Source organism: Nelumbo nucifera, chromosome 4 (assembly GCF_055504915.1).
Source record: "Nelumbo nucifera cultivar China Antique chromosome 4, China Antique-T2T, whole genome shotgun sequence".
NCBI lineage: Eukaryota > Viridiplantae > Streptophyta > Magnoliopsida > Proteales > Nelumbonaceae > Nelumbo > Nelumbo nucifera.
Genome location: NC_142652.1, coordinates 57,625,536 through 57,651,771, shown reverse-complemented (window position 1 = coordinate 57,651,771; position 26,236 = coordinate 57,625,536). Strand labels below are relative to the sequence as shown.

Sequence of the window (26,236 nt, the reverse complement as noted above, 5' to 3'; positions counted from 1 at the left end):
AAAGGAAGTGAGAGGAAAGGAGTCAATAATCAGCGTTTGGCAGATGGAAGCTTAATGGGAACGATACCAGATCTGCTCCTCACAGTGGGCATCTCACACCGACCTCACATGTACATCCTACCATGCATTGGTAACATTTTTCGTACTTATAAGTTATTATTCACGGGAGATGTTCCCAATGCACTGTGGATGTGCCTGTGAGGCGCCCCTGTCTGAGGTGCAGATCCTGTTCCAATGGGAACACCGATCATCGAGGCCAGCTTTATGTCTCAATCGCACAAAAATCTTGATATTCTCTATGCACGGTGGGATGTTCTGTGAGGTCGGTGTGAGGAGCAAATCCCGATTCCCTCACAATATGATTGGGAACATCTCCCTATAACTTATTAGAATTGGGATTTGTTCCTCACAAAGCACTCCTCTCAAGCTCTCATCAACCTCACTGCCACATTCCATCATATATTGAGAACATTTCCCTGAATAATAATATACAAACATGGGAATGTTCCCAATGTGCGGTTAATACATGTTATGAGGTCCGTGTAAGGAGCTTCTATGAGAAGCAAATCTGAAAGCAATTTACCACTTCATCCAGGGTAGAAAATAATATGCTTCAAATCAATGATAATCCTAAGTTGGAATTGACGAGGGGCTGCTTGCTTCAAGGCAATTCAAGGTCCTAAGGATTCGGTTCAACCATTTAGTCCTAATTTTATATTTATTAGTGAAACCAAAATCCCCAATGACAGTTAATCAATTAGCTAATCATCTTAGGTATTTTGATTCCTCCTGAAAGTCATGCTAGAGGACTAGCAATTTTTTTGTAAATTTGGCATACAAGTTTCTTTGTATATGGTACTTAGTACGAGGTATGAGATTAATGGCTTATTGGCTTTTTGTATGGACCATCAACTAAAGCTCATCGAAATCAATTTTGGGCTAATTTAAAAACTTGGTTGGAGGAAATCAATTTACCTTTTTGTTTTAATAGGTGATTTTAATGAAGTAGTTTCAGTTGAAACCATGGATCCAAACACTTCTTCTTTCTCGTCCAACACCACTTCTCGGTAGTATTGCAATCTGTTTTTTATTTGAATCCCTTGGAAATAGGTATTATATGGGGTGGATAATCTTGGTCCAATAAAAGAACTTTTGGACCTTGCTTGCGTAGAACTTTAGATAAGGTTTTAGTTTCTCTTGATTGGATAGCTCATTTTTCCCAATGCATCTCTCTTTCTAGGAACTTGTTGGGGCTCGGATCACCACCCTTTTGTTTTTATATAAGTCTCAAGAGGCATCAATATCCCAAACCTTTTAGGTTTTACGAAATGTGGTTGTCCAATAGTTCTTGCAAGGAAGTTATTGCTAATGGTTGGAGCCTTCAGATTATTGGGTATACAGCTTATAGATTAACTATAAAAATTGACCGTGTAAAATCCTATCTAATTAAATGGAGGAAATCTAATTTTATAGATCCAAATGAGAAGTTAAGGAGTCTAGAGAGACAAATTGTTATTGTAGAACAATCTTATCCCAGGGATAATAACAGGAATAATGATCTTTACAAGCAATTTAAAGAACTTTCCACCTAGGTTGAAAGTTTTTGGAGACAAAAATCAAGACAATTATGGTTATGCTTAGAAGATAAAAATACCAATTATTTTCACAAAAGCACCTGGTTTAGGCAAAAAGGGAATTCTATAGAAGGTGTAAAAAATGATCAAGGGGATTGGGTGTTGTTAGACCATAAAGGTATAGAAAATGTTCTCATCTCATATTTCTCCAAGTTGTTTACCTCTCAAGGTTCAAGGGCTTAAATTTGTTATCTGATCTTATAAATCCTATTGTTAGGAAAGATGACAATCTTTTTTATCAGCTATTCCTTCTAAGGAAGAGGTTAAAAATGCTATTTTTAGCATAGAAAGTCTCAAATCACCTAGACCATAATATGCCAGCCTTAATCTATAAGGAATGTTGGGACATGATAGGCCAGGAAAGTGTTCTGTTTGTTCAAGAATTTTTTAAAAACAAACATCTTCTCCAAAGATTAAATCATATTTTCATTTGCCTTCTGCCCAAGAAAGTAGATTGTATAAAATTCTTGCAAAAATTTTGGCCAATAGGCTTTGTACAGTCCTAAATAAATGTATTTCTCTAACCCAAGGTGCTTTTATGCCCAGACAGTAGATGTTGGATAATTCTATTATCATCCATGAATTGTTTCACTTTCTTAAACATCATAAAAGGGGCACAGGTTTGAATGTCTAAAGCCTACAATAAGCTTGAATAGTCTTTTTGGCTAAAAATGTTGCAAGTTCTGGTCTTTTTTGAGGAGTTCTGTCAACTTATTCAAGAATGTATTTCCTCTATTTCTTTATTGGTTTTAATCAATGGTACTTTTGAAAGTCACTTCAGACTGAGGCAAGAAAATCCCTTGTCGCCCTATCTGTTTATTATAGCAATAGAAGGTTTTTCTCGTCTTTTGTTAAAAGCTGAGCAAGAGGGAAGTTTGCAAGGTATCCAACTTTCTAATACTTCTATTTCTATCTCATTTATTCTTTGCTAATTACATCATGTTATTCCTTAGGGCTCATAGAGAAGATCTTGATAATTTAGAAAACATTTTGTGTCAGTTTCATAATTGTTTTGGTCAACTAGCTAACATTAATAAGTCAGGTATCTTTTTCAGCAAAAATATTCACCCAAGACAAAAAAAAAAAAAAGATGTTGAATCCCCAAACTAGATATTTAGGTCTTTCTCTATTTTGGTTCAGGAATAAACATTCCAACCTTTCTTATGTCATGGATAATATTAAATCCAAATTAAATAGATGGAAAGCTTTTGCAATCAGTCAACCTGGGAAACGTGTCCTCATTCAATCAGTTCTTCAAGCAATACCTTTTCATTCTATGAGTGTTATTCAATTCCTAAAAAAAATAGTCCAAGATATTGAAAAAAACATAAAAAGTTTCTGGTGGGGAAAATCAGAATTCAATAAGAATCCTTTTCATTGGTTTGCTTGGCATAAAATTACTCAGCCAAAAATTAATGGGGCTTTAGGTTTTAAGGATTTGAAATAAGTTAATTTAGTTATTTTGAAAAAGCTTGGAGATTTATTAATGAAAAACATAAATTATGGGCTCAATCTGGAAATTGAAGTATCTGAAAAATAAAAATGTTTTTCCTTCTTCTATCACTAATTCCAGCTTTTTTTTTTTGTTTTTTTCTGGAAATCCATAGCCCCCAAAATTCGTTATTTGAGGTTGGAGTGTGGGCTTTTGGTTTCTACGAATACATCGATGCCTGATCAAGCCCCTTGGATTAAATCCAATGCTGGTTTTAGAATGATTGGACAACAGGTGCTCTTTTGCATTTAAGGACAAGCCTATTTCAAATTTAATTTCTTCTGATTCTTTGAATGAGACTTTACTTAACCTCTTTCCAAATCATGAAGAAAATTAAAAATTTCTGTAATAGTCCCTTTTTCCTGAATATAACACTTTAAATTGGATATGGCCATCTGGGCCATCTGGCTTCCACATTTTTCAAGAAAATTTTCAGCTAAAGCAGCTTATGAGACCAAGGTTCAAAATATCGTTACGTATTAGTCAGCCAATATGTATCGTATCATGGCCTTCCCAATACGCCCTACTGGAGGTATTTTGGGCCAGACCATGGTTCGGAGGGTAGCCGGGCCTTAAACCGACCCCTCTGAACCAGATTTAAAAAAAATAAAAAAACACAAAAAAAGCACCGATGTATCAGCCTGTATTGATACTCTGAACCTTCTCATATTGCAATGACCTTTACAGCTCTACTTAATCATATTCCCACTGATCAGAAAAAATGCATCCGTTGGATTTGAAGCTTCCTATACTCCCTAGGTACCAACTTTTCCTATGGAGATTGGATCATAACTATTTGCCTGTTAAGGAGCTTTTATTTTTGGCGCCCCAAGATCGCCAATGTGTATTGTGTAATCAATTTTCAGAATCTGTAAATCATCCGTTTCTGGAATGTGACTTTGCTCAAGCAATTTTATTTGCTACCCCATGCAATATTAATCTACAAAAGATTTTTCATAGATCATGGATGTCATGTATATATGGGTTGATTGCTTAAAAAACAATCTCTAAGGTTTTGAGTTGGTATGCTAATGCTTTTTATTATATTTGGTTTGCTAGGAGCCTAGAAATGAAAAATGTTTTAAGGATTGGCAGTATTTACCTCAGTAGTGAATTTTGATGTGTATTAATAATATTTTCAATAAGGTGTTTCATCCTTTGTTGGATACAAATCACTCACATCATTTGCCAGAAAAAAATTTCAATTAAGAATTGATACTTCCATGGATCTCATTATTTTTACAGATGTCGGGAGTTGTCAAAATCATTCCTTCTGTTTTGGTGTAATCTATTTACCAATTAATTTAAATTGCTTTGGTACTTATGGAGGGAGGGTCAGCAGTTTAACATCTGTGGACGAGGTTGAATTGTTTGCTATTTCGCGGGCGACTCAACAAGCTACTAATTGGACTCCTAATATTTTGATATGTTCAGTCTCTCTGGAAATGATTCAAGCGTTACAGAATAAATCATCTGTCTTGGTCATGCCAATGGCTTTTGTTAAAGACCAAGCAGTTTCTTTTGCATTTTCGGTCTACTTTTAGGAAGTTTAATGTATCAGCTATGCTCAGCTTGCGAAAAAAAAAAAATAAATAAGTCCTCAAGATCACTTGTTTTTTGATACTTATCCTCCTGGAATACCGGATGTAAATACCTTTGTGGGTATTTCTTTATTATAATATAGTTTAATAGTTGTTGTCTTTCAAAAAATAGGTCAATGTACCAATCAATTTATTCGCATGGACTGCCCCTACCCAATGTTTTTATTTGTATCTCCAGTTAACCTAATGCTAGGTACCACATCATACTAATTCAACCTGATACTACCAAATTAACGACAGGGAGAGTTCTTTTTTTGGATTTGGCAAAGAGAAAAGTTGGTCAATGGGATTTTGGTTCCCATTGATCAAGGATCTCATGTTTTTTTTTCAGCTTTATGTGGGACCAGAGAAAGTTTATTTTCCTGGATATTAGTTACCCAGAAAAATGATACACATCTCTAGGTGGGTGAATAACTTTCCCACATAGAGGAAAAATTGTCAACACTTGAATGGGACAAAACTGCCCCTTTTAATAATGGATTTCTATGGCTAAAATAGTCATTGCCTTATTTACCTGAGAAATAAAAGAATATGGGTAAATTCACTTACCTGGGTAAGTGTTTCCAGGAAGTAATTGCATTTATCCAGATAAGTAATTTACCAAAAAGCGAACGAGGCCTCAATGTAAACTACCCCAATCCCACCCTTTTCTGCCAAACTCAACGAACACCCCCTTCCAAGTTCCACCCTCCTTCGGTCCTTTCCCAAAGGAATTGCAGGTTCACTCACTTCACCACCCCTGCCTTATCAGCCGAAGGTGAGTTCGGTTCCCTCGTTCTTCCTTGGAACGTTAAGGCTATGTTTGGTTTGAAAGAAAATGTAGGGAAAGGAAGGGAAAGATATGAAAACCTATACAAGATTTGTAAAGGTTTCTCTACCTTTCCTTTCCTTTCCCTACTTTTTCCTTCAAGCCAAACACAACCTAAGAGATAGAATAGGTAATATTAATCCCATACCATATCTCCTTTGGAAAGATTGTAGTGTCTTTTACTGTTAATTTGCTATCATAACATATGATTGGTTTTAGCAAATTATTTAGTTCATTAATAACTAGTGAATATTCAAAAAAAAGAAAAAAAAACAAGTGAATATTGCAATATCGACTTATTAAACAGAATTACGATAAACATGTATAAATGATGATGGTAAAGAATAGAGCTTTTTCAAGCTAGAAGTAATAGAAGTCCGTAACTAGATCACGCTAACATTCAAGAAAATTTTGGAAGGTCTGCAAAAAGGCCACTAAATAATTATCATATGAAAATGCTATTAAGTCGATGACGGAGGGATTTTGGAAACATCAAAACTCAAAACAGAAAGTGAAAGGACAATATAAGGATTACTACCTTGTTTAATGACATGAATCATGTACTTGATGAGTATAGTGGTGATTATTATGACGTCAATAGTGATTGAAAATTTGAAGTCAACAAAGGCTAGCGACTACGTGTGTATGAATACTAATTGGTCTACTTATAGCCGCCAACTTTTAATTTGTAATACACCGTGGAGATGAAATGTTAAACTTATCATTAAAGTATTATGCTACTATTACACAATAATCATCATTTCATATTTAAAAAGGTAGAAATATTCAAAGAAAAGGCATGCATTCATCATTTGGAGGTTTCCTTACTGCACGAGTGGCTGACAGTTTGGACACTTTTTCAGAAATTGAAAAATCGGAGTATTAAAAACCGGAATTGTTCTGGTTCCCCGGAACCAGTCTGACTGTCCTGTCCAGTCCGGTCCAAATATTGTTTTAAACCACTTGATTCATGGTGGGGCGATCATGGGCCATGCCCGAACCGAGCCATACCTATATATATATATTTGCAAGCTGGGACAAGCAGGGTAAGAACAAATAGCCCTAATCCACAGACAGCAACTGGATGACTTTGACCTCCCATCCTATGTTGGTAATACTTATAATGGTAATGGATCAACTCCAATATTGCTAAGGTTACCCTAATCCAACCATATTGATATTATTCTTGTTTTCTTTCGATACTCTTATGGTAGAGAACTCTGGTTTGTGTCAATATTTGCTCTAGACATCGAATGGCTAGCTCAGAAAATGTATTGAGCAAGACCACCTGATCCACGAGCAGCAGGTTTAGATATCTGACTTCCCATCCTATGATGGGATAAATTAGAGATCATAATGGACCGGAGTTCAGTATGGGTAAATATTACTCCGACCCCACCATTTTTTATGTTATCTCAAGTTCTCAACCCGAATCTGCCCTGAAATATAAAAAAGAAGCAAAACCATTCTAGCTTGACATTGCAAAAATTGTTGTCAGTCCACTCCCATGTAAGGTGAGATCTGGAGGAACAAAACAATAAGGAATAAGACAATGGAAAAAAAGAGTAAACTTGAAAGAAAAGTAAACAAAAGAAGACCAATAACAGATGATACTTAGTCAAGGGGAGTTGAGTCAGAGTTTAAAGAATTGGTATTTTAATGAGTATCGGAAAGACAATTTAAGATACATGCCAGGAAATGCATGGATGTCATGGAATGATTAGGATGCACCAGATCCACTAAAGAAACTCGTATATCCTACAAATGGCATCAATAAACCCTAGGTTCAAATGACAATAAATAAGGTATAAGCACGTAAGAAACACATCTATGTAAACTGTGAACTACCATGTAATACTTACTAAAGGTTGGGAAATGGTAGAAGAATTAAAATATTCATGTATACCTCAGAAAATCAATATAAATCTCATTAATACTTATAAATAAATGATAAATTGATTTTTCTTTCTTTTTCAATTTGATATAAATTAATTTTTCATTAAGGTGCTTTAAAATTTAAAACCCATTTGTTCTTAACATGTAATATGTTCTAACAGTGAAAACTCTAGTTTGTTCACATGACCTGGGTTAATAGAGTACAAATACACTAGATAGAAAGTTGGGAAGTTTAACATAAACAGGGTCACTGGGCTATGTTAGTAGGAATAAACTAAGAGTGATAATTAGAGTTAATCGTAGGGTGAGTCTGGCTGCCATGGCTGCATATATGTATAGTGAAGCTATCAATGTGGAGCCGTCAAGGCCATGCAGAGTGGGGATCCCCTTTTTTTGACAACATAATCTAAGTGCACACAACAAATACTTGGATAGGATGCTTCTTACCAGTTCTGCATCAATTTAGTTCTCAATAAGCTGGTTCATCTTCTGGAACAGGTTCTGATTTATAGGAGAAAAACAACCTAAAATTTGTTGGGACTTTGGAGAGAGTACTATGTGGTTTTTTCCTACCCTGATGCTCTTGGCATTAAAGGTTCACAACTCTGCTTATAATATCTTCATAGGGTTCTACTCTTAGTCTTATGGTGAAAATACAGGAGCTATGGGTAGGGTAGGGTACAAAGTCTAGGAACATGATATATATGGGTCAGGATTTTGTTTGAGTTGTTTGAGAATGAATTTCGTGGGTTTATGGGTAGGGTACAAAGTCTAGGAACGACTTTATACCTGTTGCTATATTAAAAAAAAAAAAAAACTACTAATGTTAATTTGCTCAGATGCCAAGTCCGTAAGGTTATAGGCTGCTACTCTTAGTTTAGTTTTATGGTGAAAATAGAGGAACTGAATTTGTATATTGTGCATCCTTGTTTTGTTTCTGGAAAATGATATATATGGGTCTGGGTTTTGTTTTCGTTGTTTGAGAATGAAATTCCTGGGTTTATGGGTTGGGCACAAAGTCTAGGAATGATTTTATACCTGTTGCGATATTAAAAACAAAAAAAACTTGTTAATGTTAATTTGCTCAGATGCCCAGTCTATAAGGTTATTCTTTGATAAGAAAAACCAAGCCAATGAAACTCATATCATATATGGGCGGTTCCAACCTTTAAGCTCTATAAAAACATAGTTAACAACATTCCCCCGTCTTTCAAAATATATATATGATTTAAAACAAAAGTTGCAGTTATTACAAGTTCAAGGTTGGGAAGGTTCTGCACCATCATGAAGGGCACAACAAACAGTAGCTTTATGATGCCCTTGATATGTCCTTATGGCTTCTCCATTTGCCATTGCCCAAAGTTTAGCTGTTGAATCAGAAGAAGCTGCAAAAGCAACAAAGTAAAATTAACTAAGAACATGGATGCTGGTGATCACAGTACCATGGATGTCAAGAAAACCAATTACTAATCCCAAGTGGCCCATTCAGAAAATAAAGATGGTTTGTTCTTATGGTTGGGTTAGGAATTGGACTAATATCCATCTTGAAGCTAGCCCAAATAGTTTATGGGATCAATGCTGTGAGTATTTCCTTTTTCCTTTGTTTTTTGTTTTGGGGGGCAGGGAGGTTGGGGGAGAGGGGGCTTTGGGGTAGAAGAAATTGCTCAAATTTGGAATAATTGGCAAGGCAAGCCAAGATTGCAACTAATAGAAAGGTATTTGTACCCATACCTTTTATTTCTGTATTACCCCTAGCTCATTAGATGTTTTTATTTTCATTCCTTGTTTACATATTTCCCCAAATTATTCAGTTCATCTTCAAATCTTATAATGGCTACTCTAATGGGATGTAAGTGAAATCTCATCTTTATTACGGCATGTGTTTTATACATTTGAACATTACTCTAATTTGATATTGGTATCTTTCTCTAACAATGCAAGAGATTGAAGCTTGTTAAAGTCTATTTAGTAAGGGTTTTTTTGGTCTTTATATTTCTTCTTATGTAAATAAGGTCACATCTGTAATTTTACACGAGTTCAATCATGACAGAAGATTGGGTCAACAGGTTAGAGATATACAATTCTGTCTCCTGTTCGAACCCTACTTTTCCCTCCATTCTTCTTCTCCTTCTCCTCTTCTTTCTGTTATTTCTCTTCTTTTCCTATTTATTTCTTCTCATTTATCAAAGTTTACAAGGCAAACCACATAATATCAGAGCATGGCTAGTCGACTGGTTCATCCCAGACACTTTGTTCCATTGGTTCCAGCTGAGAACTCTCTCCACATACTAAATGAAGGGAAAATGACTGTAAAGGAATGGTCATCCTTGAGGAATAGAAGCTTTAATGCCTAAGTCGTAATAGTTTGTGTTGTCTTCGTGGTTTTCCAGATGCCCTCTAGTTGACAGTCTAAAAAGGGGTCAATTGTTCTATAGTGGGATGCTATAGTGAATGGTTGGTGTTTAATGGTGCTTAGTGGATGCATGTAGTGTAGTTCTTCAATTGTGTGAAAGTTATGGTGACATGTGGTTCAGGTAAGTGGTGAACTAGGTTTTTGACCTTTCTTCCTTGGTTGGAAACTGAAATAGGAGCTTCCAGTTGGTGTAGTTTAGCGAAACAAGTTCATCCATATTGTTTTTTAACCTAGTGAACAAAAAATTGTCTTGTGGCTGCTTCTGGGAGTGGTTCCAAATTGGCTGTAGTTGTACAAACCAATCTCATGAATGTCCAGCTAACCACAGTTAAGCTCAATGGCACCAATTATGTGACATGGGCTAAGTCAGTTGAAGTATCCCTATTTGGGAGAAGAAAACTAAAGTATATATCACATATCAAAAGATAAGTCATAAACAAGATCAGATGGGTATGACAAATGGGTACAGGAAAATGCCTAGATTATGACCTCTCTATGAAATAGTATAGAGAATCATATTAGAGTCAATCTTATGTTTCTGGATACTATCAACGAGATTAGGGAGCATGCTAGACAGTTGTACTCAGGTCGAGGTAATGCTACCAAAATTTATCAATTGTATCCAGACTATTTTTCTCTTCAGCAAGATGATATAAGTGTGGAGGAAAACTATGCAGACCTGAAATGTCTGAGGAATGAACTAAATGTGTATTAGTCACTCACCACTGATTTGAAGGTACAACAGTCAGAAAGGGAACATTTAGATGTGGCAAGGTTCCTATCTGGGTTAAGAACAGAGTTTGAATGAGTTCATGCCCATATTTTGGGTAGCAGTGATCTGCCATCCCTTTCAGAAGTGTTTCTTTGTATTAGAAGGTCTTCCAGTCCTCGTATTGAAAGTACTCTTGTATCGAAGAGGTCTGCATTAGTAGTTGTTAGACTCGTATAAGGGTAGTTTGGTAATTTGACTTTTTAATTAAAGATGAGTTGTCTATTTTGTCTGGGTTTAGGTTGTGTGTCCCATAATGAGGGACATAGTTGTCTTTTGTATTCTAATGCAAAGATTATAAATATAAGATGGATCATTTGTCTTTCTCTCCTCTCTTCTTTCTCTCGTTCTTACTTCAGACCTAGGACTTTTTAATTAAAGATGAGTTGTCTATTTTGTCTGGGTTTAGGTTGTGTGTCCCATAATGAGGGACATAGTTGTCTTTTGTATTCTAATGCAAAGATTATAAATATAAGATGGGTCATTTGTCTTTCTCTCCTCTCTTCTTTCTCTCGTTCTTACTTCAGACCTAGGACTGAACTAGTGTTTATCGAACCATTCACATGGATTGCGGGGTTCCATGGAGCTTGGCTACATCCTTGACAAAACCTCAGCCACCATGGCTGCTGTATAGGGGTGAGGCAGTGCAGAGAAGTGCCCATATTTAGTTAGGCGATCGACCACAACCATGATAACCGTCTTACCTGCCGAACGGGGAAGTCCCATAAGTCATGGAAATATCCTCCCACACCTGGCTCAGAATTTTGAGGGGTTGAAGCAGGCCCGCTGGGGACTGTGATAAATATTTCTGTTGTTGACACACGCTGCACTCAGCCACATACTATTGCACATCTCTTCGCATGCCTGCCCAATAGTAGTGACTCCCAAGTCTCTTGAGAGTCCGTAGGATCCCGGAATGCCCCCACAAAGCTGAATCGTGGAACAATTTTAAAAGCTCCTGTTTGTACACTGAAGTAGGTGCTATCATGAAGTGGCCTTTGTAGAAGAGGTCTGGGCCCACTAAGGAGAACACAGGTCCCATTCCTTGTCCATTCTGAATCTGCTCCTTGATGGTTTGCAATTGTGGGTCTAAATGGGCCTCCTGACGGATTGATTCAAACAGGGGGTAAGTGGGCTGAGAGCACGTGATCTAGGTCAGTTCTTCCACCCTAGAAAGAGCATCAGCTGCCTTATTAGTGGGGCCGGGCTTGTATTCAATGCTATAGTCATACCCCATCAGTTTAGTCATCCATTTCTGCTGCTCCGGAGTGTGGATTCTCTGCTCCAACAGCTTTTTTAAGCTTCTTTGGTCGGTTCTGATTACAAAGGGGCGGCCCACCAGGTAGGCCCTTCATTTTTGAACAGTTAATACTATGGCCATTACCTCCTTAACATAGGTAGACTGATTACGGCCAGTAGTGGAGAGTGCTCTGCTGTAATAGGCAATAGGCTGCCCTTTTTGCATAAGAACAGCCCCAACACCAATACTGGAGGCATCACATTCGAGAACAGAAGGCTGTGAAAAATCTGGAAGGGTTAGGACTGGGGGTGTGGAGATGGTAGTCTTGAGTTGTTCGAAGGCCTGTTGAGCAGCGTCGGCCCAAGAGAAAGAGTCATTTTTTAAGAGCTAGGTCAAAGGTGCGGCTATCAGCCCATAGCCCTTGATGAAATGCCTGTAATACCTGGTAAGCCCTAGAAATCCCCGTAAAGCCTTCACATTAGTGGGCCTGGGCCAGTTTTTAACAGAAGCTACCTTTTCTGGGTCTGCCATAACCTTCCCTGCTGAGACTATGTGTCCAAGATAGTGAATTTGGGTCTGGCCAAATGAACATTTGGACCGTTTGGCAAATAACTGATTGCTCCCGAGAGTGCTCAAGGTGATTTGCAAATGTTCCATACGAGAATTCCAATCCAGACTGTATACGAGGATGTCATCAAAGAAAACCAATATGAAGCACCTCAAATAAGGTCTGAATATAGTATTCATAATAGATTGGAAGGTGGATGGTGCATTGGTCAGTCCAAAGGGCATCACCAAGAACTCAAAATGCCCATCATGGGTTCTAAAAGCTGTTTTGGGGATGTCCTCGGGGTACATTCTGATTTGATGATACCCCGAACATAGGTCCAGTTTGGAAAACACCTTAGCAGAACCCAATTCATCCAATAACTCATTGATGATGGGGATTGGAAACCGGTCCTTAACAGTAATTTTGTTTAGGGCCCGATAATACTGGGGATGAAAAAGGACTGGTGCTAGTTTGTATATACCCCTTGTCCAACAATTCCTGAACTGCCTGTTCAACTTCGAGCTTCTTATAATAAGGGTATCTATAAGGGTGGACATTGGTGGGCTGTGAGCCAGGCAAGAGGGGTATTCTGTGATCTTGGTCTAGATGGGGGTAAACCAGTGGGTTCAGAGAACACATCTTCAAAAGTGGTCAAAAGGGTCTGTAGGGCCGCCTGTTGCTCTTCATTTGCGCCGAGGGTATCTGGATAACTTGACCTAACAAGTAATATCTCCTTTACTGTTGGGGTGTTGAGCCAATTTATGAAAAATCCATAATTGTGCATTGGGAAGGTGTTAAGGTATCTAAAAGGTGTTCTAGGTTGTGGTAATAAGAAAGGAGGAGAGTTACCCTGGAAAGGTACACAAATGCTGATTGGGCAGGTTCATCAATGGATAAGAGATCTACCATAGGTTATTGTACCTTCCTATGTGGAAACCCTATCACATGGAGCAATGCTGGAGCAAGGTACAGAGCAATGGCACATACAATCTATGAATTAACCTGGTTGAAACATCTCCTATAGGAGAAAGGCATCTCAGTGAGCAAACCTATTAAGCTATTTTTTGATAACCAAGCCACCACTCACATTGCTTCCAATCTAGTCTTCCATGAGAGAAACAAGCATATAGATTTGTGAGGGAGAAAGTAACATGTGGTGACATTATTACACCATATGTGAAGTCTGAAGACCAATTAGCTGATCTATTCATCAAGAGTTTGAGTCAAATTAGGATGGATTATATTTGTAACAAGCAGGAGCTTTATGATATATATGCTCCAACTTGAGGGAGAGCGTAAAAGTATATTTTGTAATGGGCTTTTTGGTCTTTATTCTATCTTTATTTTTCTTCTTATGTAAACATGGGCATATATGTCATTTCACATGACATGAGTTTAAATCACAACACAAGCTTGGGTTGACAGGTTAGATAGATATGATTCTCTCTATCCTGTTTGAACCCTACTTTCCCCCATACTTCTCTTTCATCCTCTTCTCTTCTTTATGTTATTTCTCTTCTTTTCCTATTTATTTCTTCTCATTTATCAGAGTTTACAAAACAAACTACAAAGCTGCATAGTGCAAGGGAAAATATGTAAATTAGGAAACAAAGGATTAATCATAATATATCAAGATACAGGGAATATTAATATAACAATCCAATAAGACTGCATAAGCTACCTGTGATTAAATAGGCACCATCAACAGAAAAGACACAGTCCCATACCCAGCGCTGATGTCCTGAGGACATAATAGAAGATATTAATTACTAAGAAGAACTCAACAAGGAATATTATATTCTCACTGACTGAAGGCACAAGCAAGAAAATGAGCAATTGGAAGGAAAAAGATCATAGAATTACCTATTAAAGTTTTCTCTAAAGTGAAACCATCAACATTCCATATCTTGACAGTATGGTCTGATGATGCAGTAGCTAGATATCTATGGGAAGCAACCAAAAAAAATAATTAATATAAACTCCATTTCAACAAAGTAGAGGAGCGGGAATAAAAGTAAAGTGAATAGGATCATCTTGTACAAAAGTTTCTAGACTTGATAATATTATGTTTGAAGTGGATGGTGAAATTTTTTTTTTGTGAAGTTAAAAAGGTAGTTACACAAATAATGCCTAAATCAGATGCCTAAAAGTTTCTGATTAAACTGATGCATGGTACAACCATAGTTTTGGTAGAACGCATTCAATGACTGTTCCTGATTCTTGAAAAACAGGTGGGCAGTTATGTAGACCCCAGAACTGTACGTGGGTCCTAAGTCACTAGACCCAAGATGCTCCCTTACATAAATATCTTTGATCTAAAAGCAAGAAATGAGAGAAGAATTCATATCAAACCTGTGTGGTTCACAGAACTCTGGTGATAGCAGACACTTAAGAATGTATCCATTGTGTGCTTGTAGTTTATGAAGTGGCTCGAAGTTGGTCATGGTCTGACACATAACAGTGATTGGGCTTCAATTGAGATGGTCAAGACTGGAGTTGCATCAAGATAGTATCAAGAATTGACTTGGAAATACCTGATTCCCACGCAACAAGCGCCACACATAGCATGTTCCATGGTTATTTGCAGCAACAACCAAACTCCCATCCCACATTACTGTTAAAGACCTTACAGCGGTATCAACCTCTGGTACCTGAATTTACAACTTATTAATAAATATCCTAAAACAGGAATATCATCCATGCTTGAGAAATAAATAACACCCTTGTCCAACAGTATGCAACAAATATCTATAATTCCTACATTTTCCAAGAATTAGAGAAAGCAATGAAAAAGAACATCAGCTTCCCATAACAAGTTAGCTTACTGAAGCTCTAACAAATTTGATGGGTTTCTGTAGGGTATATAAATACCAAGAAAAATTACACAGAAACTAGTATAGGAAAACGGGATCCACTTTTGACCCAGTCATTCAGCCTATATAACTGCAGATAGATGGAAAATGACAAAACTTAGTATTAAGAGTTTTTCTTTCTTCTCGGACATGTAGCTTGGGTGCCTTTTGAGGGGCATTCTTGTAATTCTAACCAAAATTATAAAGGAGTGAACTGGGTGGAATGTGATTCAAGAAAAACAACCCTATTCTCCAATTTTCTTTTTCTTCTCCTCTTCTCCTCTTCTTTTCACTTGCTTCTTCATTCCAATATATTTTTCTGTTGATTGGAAGTTTCTACTAGGTATCCAAGCATCAGAGAAGATCCAAGGAGTTTCTGATCTGGTCTGACAGGGGGAGACTGCTTACATCAGCAGGCTGTACAGATGATGTCAACAGGTCATATGGACAATAAGGGCTCATGACTGTAACCACACAGGTTAGTTACCCTGATTTTAGATTAATTTTGATACAAGAAGCTGGCTGATAAGGTAATGTTTCAGTATTTTTAACTATCTTTTGGATAAGAATACTGAATATTACATTTTCTGGTTTTCTGATTGGTCTAATTGATGGAGGTCATGTTTGCCCATGCAACCTACTGTGTTTAACCTCTGGAATATTTGTTGAAATGCTGGAAGTGGTTCCACATTTTTCTCTGTCCACTTAAATATTCTGGATTTTTTTTCTGATTCTGTTTTGCCACCAGCTGCCAGCTGCCAGCCAAGGTTTTCCCTTGCTTGTTTGACTGTTTGTGTTGGAACCAAGGTAATATAAGGTTACCGTATGGGCAGTGTTTGGAGGAACATCCATTTAGGAGTTGGGAAGAAGTGTTTGTTGTGAACCGTGGATGATAGGGCTTTCCATGGAAGTAAAAGGCTATCCTAGTGGTCATGGAGGAGCTGGTGAGAACTTAAAAAAGTCAAATAACAACAGCTAAATTGGACAGGCTAATTTTCTCGAATGGTCATAGCCTGCTATGTTATATATTGGTGGTAGGGGCAAATTAGGATTTTTCATGGGAAGAGAAATGAAGCCACAAATGGATGACCCTGCTTACGGTTGTTGTAAACAAGAAAATTTAATTATTACATCACAGGTTGTCTATTCTATGCAGCCTCATATTGTCAGAAATTGTGTCCATAACTAAAGAAATATGGGATGGGAATAATGCTACCTATTCTAAGGATAAGAATTGTTGAGACTAGTAATTTGATACAGGGAGAGAAGTTTGATGCTATTAATTTCTTGCTTACAGGTGATTTGGGAAGAAGTGGATCTTGAAGTTTTTGAATGGAAGGACCCACTAGATGCAGAGCAGTTTAGAAAGGTGGTTGAGAAGACAAGGGATTTTAAATTTTTGGCAGGTATAAACACAAAATTTTGATTTTACAAGACAGCATGTATTAAGTTCTGACATTCTGTCACGAGCAGCTGCAAAGGCTCTCATAACAGGACACTTGATCAAGGATGCCTGACTGAGATTACCATGGAGTTCCCTACAGAGAGAAAGGGTCCTTCCCCAATCACTATCTTATTAAGGGTGGATTTGGGTAAGAGGGAGGAGGCTGAGAAAGATCTGGGAGCAGATGAAGCGGTTACCTTAAAAAAATCTCGTGGAGTTAATGGAGTGCGATACTCTCATACAGTTCATGCCACCAAAGTTTTCTCTTATCTGAAACTTGGGTTGGTGGGGGCTGGCCCCATGAAAAACTTCAAGAGGGTGTATAAGAGAAGAGGAAGTAAGATTATTACATTTACAACCAAAGCATCTGTTAAGGAGGATTCTTGGGTTGTCTCAAACACGGGTATTCAGGAGGAGACTTCCCTTCATGAAGAAATTAGGGAGAGCGAATCTGCTCTGATTGAAAAGAGTTCCTGATAAGAGTTCTATACAAAAGGTGGAGAAATCTGGAAGTACTCCTTTGAGAAAGCTGCCGAAAGAAATGTAGAGCTCGGTAAAAGCCTTGGCTTGTTCTTCTCAGGTGGTGAGAAGTGTTCCAGGAAAACCTTTGAAGACTTTGAAGAAAGGTGCAACTGGTGGTAGGGAGAAGTGGGATGAAGATACAGATGGGCGGGAGGAAGTGTTTGAAGGGGAAGACTAGGGTTCTTTTTTGCTTTCGATTCTGGAGGACATTGTGAGCTGGCTGAGGATCTAGTCCTAGAGATGCTTTTGTTCTTTTCTTAGACTGCTGTAGTTTGTGTTGGTCATGTATTAGGCTGTGCCTCGGTTTTTTTTCTCCTTTCTCTCAGGTGATACCTTATCACCTCCCTCTTGTATTCTCTTTTTTTAAATGGAATTTATTTTTACTTTTCAAAAAAAATATATCTTTATTCAATAAGTGGGCATGTCTCTTACTGGGCTTGGCTCAACGTGGAGTGCCAAGAGCTCCCTCCCCCTTAAGATTGGTCATGTTCTTCTGAGAGAACTCAGGAAATTGATTTTGCGTAAACTCCAACTCTTCGCAAGTTGCTTCAACTGGTGATTGGCCTCTCCAATGAACCAACATCTCCTTCCTGCTATTCTTGGTTTGCTGTTCCAGTGCTGCTTGTGGTAGTAACTGGGGTTCCTCTTGAATCTCCAGATAGGTGGGTAGTGTTTGTTGGCTAAACAGGAGTGTTTGGGCCCAGAAATAGCTTAAGAAGAGAAACATAGAATACAGGGTGGGCCTCTGCAGTGTCAGGCAACTCCAGTTTATACGCAACTTGGCCTTCCATTGCAACACCCTGAAAGGCCCAAAATACTTGGCTCCAAACTTTTGGTTCCTCCATGCTGCAACTGAGGTCTGTCTATAGTGCTGAACCTTTAAATAGACCATCTTACCAACTTGGAATTCCAATTCCACGTGGTTAGCATCATAATTTTTTTTTTCATTCTATGCTGGGCTTCCATTAACTGGTGCCTCAACTCTTGTATAATCTGGTCACAAGCAAGGAGTGATTGTTCCCACTGCTTCTGTCTTGGCAGTTCCAAGAATATAAGGAATTAAAGTGGGTGGCTCTCATCTGTACACCGCCCCAAATGGTGTCTTTTAGATAGAGGTGTGTCAGCTGGTGGTGTAGTAGAATTAGCCCACAAAACAACAAAGGTACATTTCTAACATCTTGGCCTCTGTTTGTCCATTTTATGTTTATGGTTGACAGAACTAAAGTTGAAGTTAGTTCCATGTAACTTGAAGAGGTCCCTGCAGAACATGCTAGGTGGGACCCCGATTGCAGACAATGGAGTTTGGCATACCATGCAGTTTGAATATATGATCAAAAGAATACTTGGGCCACTGTATGGGCTGTATATTGGTGGGCCAGAGCTATGAAATGGGTGTATTTACTCAAACAGTTTGGTAAAGTGTTCAAAACTCCTCATTGAAGAACAAACCTCATGACACTCACTAGTATTTCCCACCTTCTAGGAAGGCCCTCGAGTCTCAACCAATGAGCTGCTCAACCCACAAGCACCTCCAACTGAGGTAACAACCCCTAACTTCCCCAAAGGAGGCTTGGAACCGTGAAATCGTGAACAACACTTCCAATTTCAATCAAAACTTCTGGGATAGAAGGAATCCCTGCCTTTGCTGCAAGAACAACCCCTTTGACTTCTCTGCCAACATCGTTTCAAGAACAGTTGGCCAAACTTTGATCTTTCGCCACCATATACTTGTGTGGGGCCTTATCTTTAGACTCACCTCCATTTGGATTTCTTTTGATCAACAACTCACAAGCTTTCTATTGCATCTCATAATCACCCAATCCTCCCACTCTATCTTCTTCTCACTATATCCACAATTTCCACTGTATAATCCTCCTGCTCTATTTTCTTCTCAAGACTCAAAAAATCATTGACCATCCCCACTCCTCCAGCCAAGAAAGTGTTAAAACAAGAATCACAATTCAAAATAAGATCCAGCCCACACCCCCCCACCATTTAAAGGTCAAGTTGGACCAAAACAACCAAGGGTCGATTTGGTTCCCTAGAATAGGTGCCTAGAATTGGAATCAGAATGGCACATTCCGATCCCCCAAACCCTAGTACTAATAAAATAATAAAATATTATTAAACTAACAATAAGACAATAATAACAAAAAAATACTATATTAATAATAATATACTAAAATATTAATAAACTATTAACAAAGTATTAGTAAAATAGTAATCAAATAATAGTACTATAAAAAATATTAATAAAATTAATAATAAAAGACAAAAATACTATTTGTTAAATAATAATCATAATAATTAAGTACAAATAAAAGATTAATAATAGTATATAATTAAAGTAATAAAATAAATAATAATAATATATTAATAAAATATTCATAAATTAATGATAAGTACTAAGATATTAATTATTAGATACTAATAAAATAATAATTATATATTCATAAAATATTAATAAGGTAATAATAAGATGAACCAAAACAACAACAATTGGAATCCAATTCTGATTCCCAACTGAACAAAACAGGCGTTAGAAATAGGTGATTCCAATTCAGAATCCTGGGGATTCCAATTTTGATTTCGATTCCAATCCTGTCCACGTTAAGTTTTTTATGACCTTGGACCAGATCAGCAGCCAACTCATACCTTTTTCTCTTCTCCTTATTAGCTTCCACCCACCCCACGTGTGATGTGACCCTATGGAAGTTCCACTTCCAGTTTTATGTCGAGGGTCAGGGTCTCTAGGGTCATATTGATAACTCTTCACCCAAACCCAATAAACTTGATAGTAAGGAGGTTAAACGATGGAAAATTGATGATGTCAAAATTGTTTCCTAGATTCTTGGATTGATGGAGACTGACATAGCTATTCCAATTAGGGGCCTAAAAACAACAACGGAGATGTTCAAGTACATGGAGAAAGTTTATTATGCAAGTTTTGTGTATATGTAGACAGTATGAACTGATTCATATGGGTGAATCCTTGAGAGTATGTTGTGTCAAGGCAATGAAAGGTCATTTTGATAGAAGAATGATTATGTACTTCTTGACTAGAAATAGCACTCCATGCCTAGATGTGATTTTGGGAGAACTGTTAAGGGAGGAAACAAGACTTGTAACTCAATCAGCTATCAACAGGAAGCAGGATATGAAGGCAGTAGCAGTTTTTCTGGCAAATAGGTCCCAGCCTAAAAAGGATTTATCCAAGGTGCAATGCTATATGTGTAAGGAGTATGGTCATGTAGCTTCTCATTGCAAAAGGAAAAGTACATGTACCTACTGCAAGCAAAAGGGACACAATATCTGAGTATCCTGCACGTCCACCTAAAGGAAGTACTTCTAGTTATACAAAGGGACAACACAAGGCTTTTCAGACTAGTGTTGAGAATATAACTGGTCTTGGTACAATTCCCTCTTCTTCAGTTAGGCTTACAACGAAGGGTGAATCTTCCGGTATTCTTACTGAGGAGAAGGTGCGACAATTAGTCTCTACTGCTACCTCCTCTACGTTTTCAGCCATTGGCCTATCTGGTAAGTCTTATTTTTATTGTTCTTTGTCCAATCATTTTTCTATTATTGATTCAGGTGCCTCTAATCACATGACAGGGGCATATTCTGGTTAGCATCTTAAACCCCAATTCCTTGATAAATACATCATTATAGCCAATGATGAAAAGTTAAAAATCATTGGTTGTAGTGATTTGTCTTTACATAACTTCTGCTTCCTCTCAGTTTCACCTTCCTAAGACACTTCTTGTTCCTAAATTTACTACTAATTTAATTTCGGTTGAACTTGTTGAGGATAGTAACATTATATCTTTTTCTCGTGATGGATGTCTTATTCAGGATCAACACACTGAAACAATGAAGGGGAAGGAGCATAGACTTGGACAGTTGTTCGCCTTAGAGTTCAAGAAGACACTTGCATCATCTAACTCATCTTGCCTACTCTCTATTATACCTAGCTCAGAACTTATTTGCAGAAATAATGAGCGGCATTTATGGCATAGACATCTTGGCCACCCTTTTGCTAATATACTTAAATTTTTATTTTGTTTTGGATGTTTGTCTTATAAAGCTACTTCTTTTGCTCATGTTTTTTTTTTTTTTTATCAATAACAATGAACTTTTATTAATAAAGATTGAGATAACCAGAGTTACAATAGGAGGGAGCTAAAGAATCTTAGCTCCCAACTACCCAAGGTACATTCTGACCATGAAGCAATTACAATTACAATTACAATTACAATTACAAAGCAGCCCAGAACATAGTATTTCTGTTTACCCTTTGTTTAGCTAGACCATCTGCCATTGCATTTGCAATTCTTTTGTTCATGTTAACAAATCATGCATTGCTGGTGGTTTAAGTTATATTTTGTTGTTTCTTACTTCTACTACACATTATGATGTTCCTTTCAAGTTGATTCATAGTGATGTCTAGTCATCTCTTGTAACTTCACACTTGGGTTATAAATATATTCTGATTTTTGTTGATGATTGTACCCACTATACTTGGATATACTTCCTTAGACAGAAATTAGAAGTTTTCTCTATATTTAAACTTTTTCTAGCTAGGGTGAAAAACCAATTTGACACAATTGTGGGTATATTCTGTTCAAATTCAGGGGGGAATACATTGATGGAGACTTCCGATTCTTTTTGAGGACATAGGGTATACATCCACAAAAATCTTGCTTTGCACTCCACAACAGAGCAGAATGCAAGAACATGCATATATTGAGTGTTATGAGGACCTTGTTGCAGGTCCATTCTCCCACTTCCTTTTGGGTGGAGGCAGCCAGTACAACTGTTCATCTTATTAATTTGATTCCCTCCACAGTTCTTGATAATACTTCTCCATTCTAAAGTTTGTTTCATGACTACCAGACTTCTCTTCTCTTAATGTTTTTGGGTGTGTATGTATTGTCCAGCTTCCTCCCCATGAACATGAATGGACTAAGCTCAATCCTTAGTCTTCCATGTGTGCCTTTGTGGAATATAGCTCCTACCACAAAGAATTTCTTTGCTATGATCCTAAAACTCGTTGAATTAGGATATCTAGAATTGTTGTATTTCTTGAAAATATTTTTTGTCATATTGCAAATGTCCTGCTCCTTTCTTGGTTTTGTGCCCTTTGATACTGCAGGTTCTTTGGACTCCTCATCAGGTCTTGCTCCATCTCTCATTCAATATGTTAGAAGGCGGATATCTGCTCAAGAACCTACAGCCCCAACTCCAACACTACCGGTTCAAGGTTCCTCCTCCTCTAACACTATAAGTTCTCTTCCTACCTCTTCTTCTGATGCCTTACCCTCTTCTCTTTCTACTTGTGTTTCTAAGCCTCCTACCACTATGGTTTCTCTCCACTCCATAGCTCATTTTCTGCTATTTTGTCATCTATAGAGATTCCTAATACTTACCAGCAAGCTATGGCTGTTCCACATTGGAAAGAAGCTATGGACACTGAAATTCAGGCCCTCCTAGAACATGATACTTGGTATTTGGTTCCTACTACTCCTAGTGCTTCTATCATTGGCAATAGATGGGTCTACTTTGTAAAATTGAATTATGATGGCAGCCTTGATAGGTACAAGGCTCATTGGGTGGCACAAAGATATAAGCAAGAGTATGTCATTGATTATGAGGAGACATTTGCTCCTGTTGCCAAGATGACAACAGGTCACATTGTGCTTGCCATCCGCTGACAAACAATGGGACATCCCAGGATCATGATCCTACCATGGTCTATCATCTGAACTCTGAAGAGATCTCTGCATGGACTCAAACAAGCTCCCAAAGCTTTGTTCGAGAGATCTCGTTCTGCAATTACAAATGTCAGCTTTATTTAGAGTCCTTCAGATTATTCACTCTTTTTCCCACTCAGCCATACTCATTTGCTTTTGTACGTGGATGGCATCGTTATTACCAGAGATGATCTTGAGCATAGTTTTCAAGGCGCCAAGGTGAGGCAAGGAGACAGTGGGGCGCCTAGCCGCCTAGTCGCCTAGGCGATGGATTTTTTTAAGTAAAAACATGTATCCTAAGGTAGTTCCCTAGGTTCCATAATCATATTTCTGTTATGGGCCCAGGCGTAGGATCTCGTGACGGGTTGGTCCATGGGGAGAACCTCTTGCTTCCCCTTGTGCCTTCCCTTGCGTGCAGACCCTATTGTGGAAAACCGAATGGGTGATTTGTCCAAGAGACCACCCGAACTCTCCTCACTCTTTTCTTGACTGGAAACTGAAAACTTTATTCCCAAATCACAGCTCCTTAAATAGGAGATTACAAGAGGAGACTCCTTACTCCATTCGACTAAGCTAGGACTATCCAACTTTAAATCAAACTCCTACTTCTAACAGACTTCTAACAGAACTCAGTTCTTATCTCTAATAGATAAGAACAGAACTAGATAAGTAAGAACAGAACTCCTACTTCTAACAGAACTCAGTTCCTATCTCTAATAGATAAGTAAGAACAGAACTGGAATAAGTAAACTATTGGCGAGCTGACAAGAAGAGCTGACGTGGCAAGATAAGCTGCTGTGTGGGCCCCCCTCACTGCTGCTGCCGGCGGCGGTAATTCTTCCCACGAATGCATCCACAACATTACTCCCCTCTTGAACTACGAGCTTGTCCTCAAGCTTGAATTCAGGATGGGTGTCGGGAAACACCGTCAAAGGAATCCCGGATAGGTGGAATGACTTTGCCCTCCTGGATCGGGTTCCAATGAAGGGGGTTCATCCTCATCTTCCTCTTGTTTCACCAGGAGGCAGAAAAGTCTCTTGCACTTGTGCCCTATTGAGTAGAGTTCATCGCAATTAAAACATTGCCCCCTCGCCCTGCGTTCTGCCATCTCAGCCCTGGACAAGTGCTTAATGGAGGGTGTACCGACGCTGCTCCCCACACTGGATGCTGATCTGGAATTGGTGCTCGTCTAACAGACTTCTAACAGAACTCAGTTCTTATCTCTAATAGATAAGAACATAACTAGATAAGTAAGAACAGAACTCCTACTTCTAATAGACTTCTAACAGAACTCAGTTCCTATCTCTAATAGATAAGTAAGAACAGAACTGGAATAAGTAAACTATTGGTGAGCTGGCAAGAAGAGCTGACGTGGCAAGATAAGCTGCTGTGTGGGCCCCCCTCACTGCTGCTGCCGGCGGCGGTAATTCTTCCCATGAATGCATCCACAACAATTTCCTTAATAAATATCCATAATTTTCATAAGAAAAGTATAAACTTCATGTTAAAGTATAGAAAATCAACATATTCCAACATATTCATGAGAAGAAAAAGAAGAAAGAAAAGAAAATTCGAAAAATATAGGGGCTGAACCCCTATTTCTGTTATAGGAAAAGAAGAAATTAGTATATAGAAACACAAAATTAGTAAAGAAAAAGAAGAAGATGTGTTGATAGGACAACATTTTATGTTCTTTCATACATATTGGTTCAGGTTTTGAAGTCTTTCAGGGTTCAATACAGCATTTAGCAATGTTTGTGTTGATTAAACCCTAACAAATAAGAAAATAACAAAAAGAAATTAGTATATAAACACACAAAATGAATATTTTAGTTTAAAAATGTCTATTTTATAATTATAACCTCAAAAAATTAAGAATATAAAAGTTTGTTATAACACGCTATAGAAAACTGCTTGGCGATTAGGTGAGGTGGGACTCCAAGGGTGCCTTGTCGCCTAGCCGTCGCCTTGACAACTATGGCCTTGAGGGTATTACCCATTTGAAGGGTCTTCTCAATAAGACCTTCAAGATGAAGGATCTTGGTCTTCTTACCTATTTCTTGGGCTTGGAGGTAACTCGTTCTTCTCAGGGCTATTTTGTTAACCAACAGAAGTATGCTATGGATTTAGTCACATTGGCTCATCTTACAGATGATAAGCAGGCTGACACACCTCTTGAGATCAATCTGAAGCTCTATAAAGATGATGGTGAACCTCTTACAGATGCTACATTATATTGGCAGCTTGTGGGTAGTCTTATTTATCTTACCATGACTCGTCCTAATATCTATTATGTTGTCCAAGTGGTTAGCCAATTTGTCTCATCTCCTTGACAACCACATGTCTATTATCCTTCAGATTATTAGATACCTTCATAGTACTTTGTCTCATGGCCTATTTTTCTCGTCATCATCTTCTCCGAACTTTGCTTATGCTGATACTAACTAGGCTGGGTGCCTAGACACACAAAGGTCTATGACAAGATGGTGGGTTTTCTTGGGTGATTTTCTTATTTTCTAGAAGTGCAAGAAGCAACCAACAGCATCTAAATCCTCCACAGAAGCAGAGTATCGCACTATGTCATCTATTTTTAGTGAGGTTGTATGGTTTAAAGCTCTTCTTCAGGACGTACATATTCCAACCTCTCATCCGGTTCCTATCCATGCGGATAATGTTAGTGCAATCAAGATTGCCTCAAATCCTGTGTTACATGAACGTACAAAGCACATTAAAGTTGATTGTCATTTTATTCAAGATTAGTTTCTTGCAGACCAAATTTCCCCTCATATCTCTTCTAGACTTCAACTTGTAGACATCTTCACCAAAGCTATGACTTGTCCTCAACAAATTTATAGCTGACACATTGATGCTTCTTTCTTGGCATGAATTTGAGGGGGATGTAGAGAGAAGGGCAGATCCCTTGTTTTTCTTATTTAGGAGTATCTTTTTATTGTGTATCCTATGTACCATATCACTTATATTTCTATTGTTAGTTCTTTTATTCTTTCTTGAACTAGAGAAGGGCATAGTGATCCTTTCTCACATTTTGTATTTCATTAGTATATAGAATATCTTGTTTGGTCATGCAAGACACACGACACACCCCACAAAACTGTTCTCTCCTCTCTTGTACGAACCTTAGTTATCACTTTTCTCCTCTAGTGCCTTTTCCTGTGCCTCGTTCTTCAAGGCTTTAATTCAACCCTTTGATAGTTTGGGGCATCCTTTTCCTGTGAAGAAGGTTTGGAGCAAACCTATCCCT

General features: G+C 37.9%; 1 protein-coding gene across 39 annotated transcripts in view; it reads right to left on the bottom strand.

Annotated features, from left to right (window-relative positions):
- Positions 1-6,236: 6,236 nt before the first annotated feature.
- The window catches only part of LST8-1 (Transducin/WD40 repeat-like superfamily protein), a 46,106-nt gene continuing 26,106 nt past the window's right edge, over positions 6,237-26,236 (bottom strand). For 17 of the 39 annotated variants that reach the window (XM_088902799.1, XM_010249218.3, XM_088902801.1 and 14 more), the window contains 6 exons: positions 14,938-15,054; positions 14,756-14,850; positions 14,267-14,346; positions 14,085-14,144; positions 8,712-8,816; positions 6,237-7,056 (listed from right to left, as the gene is read on the bottom strand). In XM_088902799.1, the coding sequence (XP_088758925.1) occupies positions 7,004-7,056; positions 8,712-8,816; positions 14,085-14,144; positions 14,267-14,346; positions 14,756-14,850; positions 14,938-15,054 (510 nt within the window). In that variant the 3' untranslated portion in view covers positions 6,237-7,003. Of the gene's footprint in view, positions 7,057-7,227; positions 7,294-8,526; positions 8,817-14,084; positions 14,145-14,266; positions 14,347-14,755; positions 14,851-14,937; positions 15,055-26,236 lie in introns of those variants that run through there. The other 22 variants (XM_088902809.1, XM_088902804.1, XM_088902808.1 and 19 more) reach the window with 4 other exon arrangements.